This window comes from Adiantum capillus-veneris, chromosome 16 (assembly GCF_014529385.1).
Source record: "Adiantum capillus-veneris isolate H3 chromosome 16, ASM1452938v2, whole genome shotgun sequence".
NCBI classification, from domain to species: Eukaryota; Viridiplantae; Streptophyta; class Polypodiopsida; order Polypodiales; family Pteridaceae; genus Adiantum; species Adiantum capillus-veneris.
Genome location: NC_140946.1, coordinates 80,842,833 through 80,851,956, shown reverse-complemented (window position 1 = coordinate 80,851,956; position 9,124 = coordinate 80,842,833). Strand labels below are relative to the sequence as shown.

The 9,124-nt window shown below is 41.5% G+C and overlaps 1 protein-coding gene across 1 annotated transcript; it reads left to right on the top strand.

The window, feature by feature from the left end:
* Nucleotides 1-682: 682 nt before the first annotated feature.
* LOC147439340 (uncharacterized) lies at nt 683-7,252 on the top strand. Its single transcript, XM_086484299.1, has 3 exons — nt 683-1,315; nt 1,907-1,984; nt 6,419-7,252. The coding sequence occupies exons 1-3, from the start codon at nt 683-685 to the stop codon at nt 7,250-7,252; spliced, it is 1,545 nt and encodes a 514-aa protein (XP_086340425.1).
* The last annotated feature ends 1,872 nt before the right edge of the window (nt 7,253-9,124 follow it).

Sequence of the window (9,124 nt, the reverse complement as noted above, 5' to 3'; positions counted from 1 at the left end):
TTCAGAGGATGAAGAAGATGATGAAGAAACAGATGACTCCTCAGATGAGGAAGACTCAGAGTATGAAAAGGATTCTAATGAAGAAGATGATGATTGGTCAGAGAAAAAGAAAAAGAAGAAGAAAATTAAGAAAAAATCCTCCAGGCAGGAGAAGGACAAAGAGAAAAAGGGTAAAAGCAGGGAGCAGACAAATCCTGGAAAAGAAGACATCAGTCAGATGATTGTCAGTCAGTTGAAGAATTTGGGTCTTACAAAACTGGGTATGCCAGAGAGGCCTTATTGTCAAACATATCAAGTGTTTGGCCATAGTGTTGAAAGATGTTGTTACAATCCAAATTATCGGGGACGCATTCCAGAAAGGGTGCAGCAAAGAATGAATCCACCTGCAGCGAATGTCATGATTGCAGGAGGGCCTCAGGGAAGGCCACAGAATTTTAGAAACTGGGGAAATTCAGGTCCTATTCAGAGACTTCAAGCCCAAGAAGGGTGGGGTAATCAAAGGAATCAGGAAAGAATGGGAGGAAATTTACCGTGTACCTATTGTGGAGCACAAGGGCACAGACAGGGACCTGAATGCACCCTGTGGTGCAAACACAGGAGTGAGAGGGGGATCCCTATAGTACAATATAATAATAAAGGCGGCTAGCCTCAACAAAGGCCTCCTGCACAATTAAATGTTTTCATGTTGGAAGAAGAAGAACAGGAATCTGAAGAGTTCCTGATGAATGCCAAAGTGGAGCCTGATAGGGCCCGGATGCCTAATGAGCGCTGCAATGGAAGAGGGGAATCAAGCAACCTGTTCCAATGTGATTGTACAGAGTGTGTCTCGATTGAAGGAGTTAAAGAGGGGGATAATGTTCCTGGAGCTATGGTGGTAACCAGGTCGTCAGGAAAGGTAAAGGGGGATAAGGTTCAGAAAAAAGAAGAACAACAACCAATCGACTGGAAGGTTCAGGACCAGATTAGAATGGGAGTATTGAAGGAGATAAATAAAGTGAACAAGAGACATGAGGATAAAAGAAGGGAAACTCAAGAAGTCCCTGAGGCAATAGTAAGGTATCCGGCGGACAGAATACAGGAAGGAGTTGGTAAAGGACATGATCAGGCGCTGACTGTACAGAAGAAAGTTGCAGTCAAGATGTCTGAGGAGTTTTTTGATGCATTAATGGAAGCACCTACTCAGATCAATTTGAGGCAGATTTTGAGTTTGGTACCAAGCTTTGCAGACCAATTCATGCAGAAGTTACAACAACAGTATGGGGGAAAGAATCCGATTGACTTACAGACAGATGAAGATCCGGATCAGGAGATTGAGGTAGCAGAAATGCAACCTGCAGATGTTGATTACAAAGTTCCAGTGATCAATGTAAACATGGAGCAGATATTTATGCCAGGAGTGTTGATTGATGGAGGATCAGGAGTGAATGTACTTGCAGAGGAAACATGCAGGAAGATGAACATTACCTGTTGGGATCCGGCACCATTTCAAGTGAAAATGGCAGATCAGAGGAGGATCCAGCCATTAGGGATTGTCAGGAATAAGGAAATTGAGATTGGAGGTCTCAAGTTTAAAGTCAATTTTGTGGTGTTGCAGTTGGAAAAGTCTTCTTAGTCATATCCTATGATTCTTGGGAGACCTTGGCTTAGAGCAGCAAAAGTCAAGCAACATTGGGGAGCAGATTATGTGATATTGAGACAGAGCAAGAAAAAGGTGAGAATGAAGATGGTGGCCAGCAAAATACTTCCACCTGATTGCAGACCTTTGCATGCAGAAACAATCAATATGGCTCCAGAATTGGAAGAAGATGAGGAAGAGGAATTTTTGAGGGTAAATTCTTCTGTCATTCCAATATTTGAAGTGGATGTACAAAATATTGCAAAGAAATATGTAGCTAATGATCCCAAGGTGGAGAAATTGAAGAAAAAATTGGGCAATAGAAAGTTGTTTCATGAAGGATCTGATTTGGAGGCAGAACAGAAACAGGCAGAGATCAGGGCAGAGAAAGATTTTGAGGAATATCTTTCAAAAAGTTCAAGGGTAAGGGAAGATGATTTGGAAGACATGGATCTAGGAACAGAGGGGAATTCTCAGAAGGTCAGGGTCAGTGTCAATCTGGATCAGAATTTTAAAAGAGGACTGCAGGGTTTACTCAGGGAATACAAGGATGTATTTGCCTGGCACTACAATGACATGAAAGGAGTGGATCCAGCTTTTTATGAACAGAGGATCAACCTGAAGGCTGATGCAGTCCCAGTGGTACAACAAAGATACAGATTAAACCCAAGTTATGCTAAGCAGGTAAAAGAGGAATTGGACAGGCTTTTGGCAGTAGGTTTCATTTACCCGGTTGACAAGGTGACATGGTTATCTCCAATAGTGGTTGTTCCAAAGTAGAATGGGAAGATCAGGGTTTGTGTGGATTGGAGGAAGCTGAATGCTGCCACACTGACTGATCCTTTTCCACTTCCATATTGTGATACAATGTTGGATGCGGTTGCAGGACATGAAATGTATAGCTTTTTGGATGGTTTTAGTGGCTATAATCAGATCAGGATGGCAGTGGAGGACAAAGAAAAAACAACCTTTATTACAGAATGGGGAGTGTTTGCTTACAATGTGATGGGGTTTGGATTGAAAAATGCACCTCCTACTTTTCAGAAGTGGGTTCAGCAAGTGTTTGCTCCTTTCTTGACAACTTTTATGAGGGTGTTCCTGGATGATTTCAGTGTTTTTGGGAGAAAAAATGAGCATTTGGGACATCTCAGGCTCTGTTTGCAGAAGTGCAGGGAAGCTAGACTTTCTTTGAACCCTGAAAAGTGTGCATTTGCAGTAAGCAGTGGGATTCTTTTAGGACATGTGATATCAAAAGAAGGGATTGCCATTGATTCCAGGAAGGTGGAGGCAATTTTGAAGGCACCAGTACCTAAGAACTTGAAGCAGTTGTCAAGGTTTTTGGGACAAGTAAAGTGGTATAACAGATTTTTGAGGTATTTGGTATATGTTTGTCAATCACTGACAAAGCTTACCAAGAAGGATGTACCATTCTTATGGTCTACTGATCAACAAAAGGCCTTTGAATTATTAAAGAAGATGTTGGTGGTGGCACCAATTCTAATTTCTCCAGATTGGAATTTGCCATTCCATATATTTGTGGATGCAAGTCATTGTGCAGTGGGAGCATTCCTGATGCAAGAGAGTGAGAAGGGATGGTTTAGACCTATCTATTATGCAAGCAGGGTGCTATCCTCTACTAAAAGGAACTATTCAGTAACTAAAAGAGAAGGTTTAGGCATGGTTTATGCATTGAAGAAGTTCAGGCATTACTTGTTGGCCAATAAGGTGGTGTTTCATGTGGATCATCAAGCTTTGATCTACATGGTTAATAAACCACAGTTGTCAGGCAGGTTGGCAAGATGGGTTCTTTTACTTCAGGAATTTGACTATAGTGTGGTGCATACACCGGGGAAAGAGCATGCCATTGCAGATTACTTGAGCAGATTGGAGACAGGAGAACCACCAGATGGAGTGCCTGATGAATTACCTGATGCAGGACTGTTTCAGGTGGTGACAGGTCTGATAGCAGAAGATTGGTATGATGAGATGTTTCAGTTCTTGGTGGAGGGTTTTTTTCCAGAAGAGATGACTTCAGATAGAAGGAAGAGGTTGGCATTGAGGAGCAGATCATTTATGGTAATATCAGGAATGTTATACAAGAAAGGAATAGATCAGGTGATCAGAAGGTGTGTTTCAGGGAAAGCTGAACAAAAGGCAGTTCTTTCAGAGGCTCATTGGGGCAATGTTGGAGGACACTTTTCTCATGAAGTAACTGCTAGAAAAGTATTTCAGGCAAGGTTATGGTGGCCAAGTATTCATAAGGATGCTTACAACTATTGCAGGCAGTGTTTGATCTGTCAGAGGGATGGAAGGCCAAATGATGCAGATGGGATGCCTTTGCAACCAGTGGTACCACTTGAACCTTTTCAAAAGTGGGGGTTGGATTTCATGGGACCTATTATTCCTTCTGCAAGAAATACTCAAAACATATATATTCTGGTGGCTACTGATTATGCAACAAAATGGGTTGAAGCAGTGGCACTAAGGGATAATACTGCAGGTAGTGTGGCAAGATTCCTCTATAGGAATATTATGACCAGATTTGGGTGTCCTGTGGAATTGGTTTCAGATCAAGGAGTACATTTCCTCAACAAAGTGATCAAGAAGTTGACTGAGTCACACCTGATAATACACAAGAAGTCTACAGTGTATTATCCACAAGCAAATGGACAGGCAGAGAGTACTACTAAGACTTTGATCAGAATTTTGAAGAAGATTGTGGAGGACAATAGGAAGGATTGGGATACAAAGCTTGATTCTTCTTTGTGGGCTTTCAGGATAGCTTTCAAGGTGACAACAGGTCAGACACCTTTCAGGCTAGTATATGGACTAGAAGCAGTAGTACCAATGGAATTTGTAGTTCCTAGTCTGAGAATTGTAGATGAGCATAGACTGTCTCTAGAAGAGTCTATACCTTTCAGGGAGGAATCCTTGTTGAAATTGGAGGAGGATAGGATTCTGAGTGCTTATTTGGCAGAAGCAGTGCAGAACAGAAGGAAAGCATGGGTGTCTCGAAACATTAAGTTCAAATTTTTTTAAAAAGGAGATTGGGTCATGGTATATAACAGTAAGTTGGGGCTAAGACCAGGGAAACTCAAGCTGAGATATGTAGGGCCTTATCAGATAGCAGAAGTCAGAGGGCCAGGAACTTTTGTGTTACAGGATGAAGTTGGGAACCAGTTTGGAAAACCATTGAATGGGTATCGGTTGAAATTATTTGAAGGGGAGGTTCCTCAAAAAGAGTGTCAAAATGAGGTGGGAATATATTTTCTCGATTCGAGGGTATGAGGTATTATGAATAGAGAAGTGAAGGTGGAGTGTGAGACCACGTTTTCGTGTTTTCAAACTGACAGAGGACTTGACATTTCAAGTATTAGTGCGTCAGCGTTAGTGCCCGCCATGCAGAAGAGAAAGAGTGTGTTGCTAGGTGAAGAGCAAGCCCAGCGTACACCGCCGTTAGCTAGAGAAGCTGCAGATTTTGAAGCGATGGTGCAAAGGAGGGGGCTGAGATCGGCAAGGCCAAGCCCTAGAACAATGGTGGAGATCGACGATGAGGAAGAGGATGTATAGCAGCTGACACCGCTTCAAATGAAGGCCAGAAAAGCAATAGAGCATCATCTCATGGATTTTAAGGTGGAGATCGATTCCTTCCAACCCAGACATGCACGATGGCTGCAGTCTATTCAGCTATTGGAGTATGCACAGTTGCCATGGACACACTGGCGTTTCATGACTCAAACAGGCATGATGATGGTGCAACTTATAGATTGTAATGGATTGGTGGGACACGAAGTTTACTTGTCAGCAGCATTAGTGGCGACAGTATTTGGATTGCCTGAAGGAATTGATAATGCGGTAGACAAAGCATCTGAGGAGGACATGGATGCAGAATTGGGGAAGAGTGAAGGTAGTCGCAATTATTTTGCTTTGAAAAATGTGTCTGATGTAGAGAGATTGCAGCAAATAAAATGGTTTTTGGAAAGGGTCATGTTATTGGTGAAGTTGGATTACATATCAAGAGAGAATTATGCAATTCTCAGCATGGCAGAGAAAGGTAAGAGATTTGGATGGGCAACAATGTTGTATGAAAGAATACATTTAGAGGTATTTTTCAAAGAAAAGAAAAGAGTGCAGAGAAGTACAAAAGTGGGACCTTTGATTGCTACAATTTTCATGCATGTAAAGAGTAATGGTGTATTGAGGGAGATGACACCATCAGGGTCAAGACAGGTGGCTGACAGACAGGAAGGACACAGTCAGGAAGTATTTGGGCAGCATGAACTGTTGGATTCTGAGCAGATGATTGACAGGGAAATGAAGACAAAGAAGTATCATGAGTCCAAGACAGGCATATATAAGAGTATGTGGTCAGCAAAGTATTCACATGGTGAATGTATGGAAACTATGGGGTTGAATACAGATGTAGAGATTCCAAAATTCTAGGCTGAAGAGGAAGATGGATAGATAAAGCTTGTGGGGGCTCAGACAACTCCGGTGAAGCGTTCCATCAAGTTGAAGAAAAGAAGGTTAGATGTCGTGCAGACCAAGGAGACTGAGAGTGGAAAGAAGCAAGAGGATATCAAACAGTCTCTTGTTAAACAATTTTTTCAAGATGTTACATACTCAAAAGCCTTAGAGTCTGTAGAGATATTAAAGGAGTTTGTGGAGCAGCAGAACATGAGTAGTGTACTTTTGGAGAGGACAAATGGAAAACTTGTGGAGGAGAAAGAAGAATTGGCAAGGCAGTTGAGTAAAAAGACAATGACAGTGGAGGAAATTGAAGAATTGCAGGAGAAGCTCAAGGCAGCATCAGAGCAAAATCAGAAAATGGAAGAAAAGTTAAAGATGTTTCAGGGTCATTTGCACAGAACAGAGAGCAATGCAAAAATGTACAAAGTGTGGCAGAATGAGTGGAAAGCAGTATTGACTATGGAGTTGGGGAATTTAGCAAATACTAATGTAGCTTTAGAAGCAGACAACAGGGTTCTGCTGAATAGAGTAGCAGCCTGTAAAGATGTGGAAAAGAAAATTAGAGAATGCACAGATGATGAGTTGTCAATTGATGGATGGTACTTGTCACCTGAGGAGGTTGAAGACATGAAGGCTCAACTGAGGAAGCAGGGAGAACAAATTTGGCAAAATATGGGAGTCAGGCTAAAAGAAGTGATGTCTAAACCATATGAAATATTTGCCAAAGAAGAAAACAAGGAGGAGTATGAGTTACTGAAATTTCAGTATGAGGAGTTACATGAAAAATATAACTCTCTCCTTGAGCAACAGTCACAGGACAGCAAACAGATTGAAAAAGAGGGTGTTCAGGAAGATAATGTACTAAAGACTCCAATGTTGGATACTTTAGTGGATACAATTGCACAACATGTGGAAAAAGATAATCAGGAATTGGAAAAGTTTTCTGAAGAGATTGCAGATCAGGGGCAAAACAGTGTGGTTGCAGAAAAGGAGAAGATTGTACCTAAAACAAATCTGATGCAGCAGGCGCAGATTAATGAAGAAGAAATCTTGCAACAGCTGATAGTAGATGATCAGGGAGATACAGAATTGCAAAGTGTGGAGGACAAAGTTGAAGAAATGCTTACTCAAGAAGATGGTGTGCTGGAGGTTGAACAAAAGGAGTGATCAAGGGAATTGTGGGTTCAGGTCGCCAAAAAAGTTTCTTTTTGGTACCACCAGGTGTGCCAGGTGGTAAAGGGGACCTTTACCATAATTAATATGCAGTCAGGGAACTGTCAGGATGACTTCAGATTCCAATCAGGAAGTTATCAGGTCAGAGTCAACTCAGGAGATAATCAGAAACCTATTAGGAAGTAAGTAGGAAAAGACATTATGTGAAAGGATGTAACTTTTCGTAGGGGCTTTTGTATCTTTTGTGATCTTCGATGATGTAAGGAAGTAAGGGGATGACGCTGATGTGTGTGAGGATGATGGGAAATGGAAGGCGGTAGTTATATTTATCTGTCTATTGTCTGTTCTGATTCTGATCTATGTCTGATGAATAACTGATGAAATCCTGAGTATAAATATGAGATATATGTATTTCCTTTGATCTTGTCGATGAAGTATCTGAAGGTTTGAAGTGCATACATACTGTGTAGTCCTGTATTGGTGGTTGGTTAAGTGTTAGGCAATTATCAAGGAATATGAAGAATCTGTCTAAGCCTTTCCTGATCAACCCCATTACAATGGTTACAGATTGAAGAAGTATCTGGAACGTTTAATAACAGTTGTGATAGATGAGATGCTATCAATGGAACAAGGAAATGCAAAGACATGAGAGGATGTAAATGAGGTATCTCTCTCATCTTTTATCTATTTTTAGCCTATAGATACTCTACGGACATCTACTCAAGATGAGCTACATCATTGCATACTTGGTTTCACCTAGTTCCAAGTGTGCTTCATGCTACAAGGGTTATTCATAAATCTTTAGAGGTGCTTATTGCAAGTGGTTTCGACGGTGCAATACTTCTTCTTTCTAATGGTGTGACTCATGCAAGGCCATAGAGGCACTTGTTTTCCTTGCTGTTTGCACGCTAACTCCTCTAAAGCTCACAATGGAAAATTGGACAACTATTTGGGAAGAGCACTACAACAGTAATCCGGCTTAGAGTACTCTACCAAAAGTTATGTCAAGGTATTCCATATTTTTAAGGCTTCCATATTGGAAGGTCTTAAGAATACAACACCTCTTGGATCCCATGCATATATTCAAGAATTTAGCCCACACCCTGTGTGACCACATTATTGGCAAGAAGGACTCATGGGGGGGGGGGGGGGGGGGGGGGGGGGGGGGGGGGGGAGGGAGGGAGGGAGGATTTGTGGGTCTTGAAACGTCTCCTCGTCTGTACTACTCCACGCCGTGCCCCAAATGGGAAGATTGTGCTTCCTAAAGCGCCATGGATGCTAGCCAAAGAAGAACTGGACCAAGTGAAGGGTGCCATTGTGCCTATTCGCACACCAACAAGATACATAAATGGAGCTCTCACAAAAGCAAAGAAAGGTGGAAGCATTCAATTGTATAGGTTGAAGTCCCATGATTGGAACAAGATGCTTTAGGTAACTCCCTTTCCCTATTCTCTCTATTGTTTGTTTTTTAGGATGCATATGATTTGTGTCTATGAATTCCACTCATTTTTCCTTCCTCTAATTTACATTGTAGCTCATTCTACTGGTGAGCATGTGCATATGCTTGGACAAGAAAGTGAGAAATGCTATTCTTAAAATTGGAGAGCTAGTAAGGTACACCACAAGACTCCACTCAAATACACTTTTCTATGTACACAATAACCTCAACTAGCACTTAGTGTATTCTTGTGTGTTTTCTTGCAGATTTGTGAGCTCCAAGGAAATTGAAATAGACACTATCGTTGCTTCTCAAATACTTAAAGCATAAACTATGTGTGCCATCGAGGATAAATTTCCTCACTTGGTTCTTCTAATTCAACTCCACCTCTTGGTTCATGTGGTTGAGGAGATCTCTATATGCAGAGT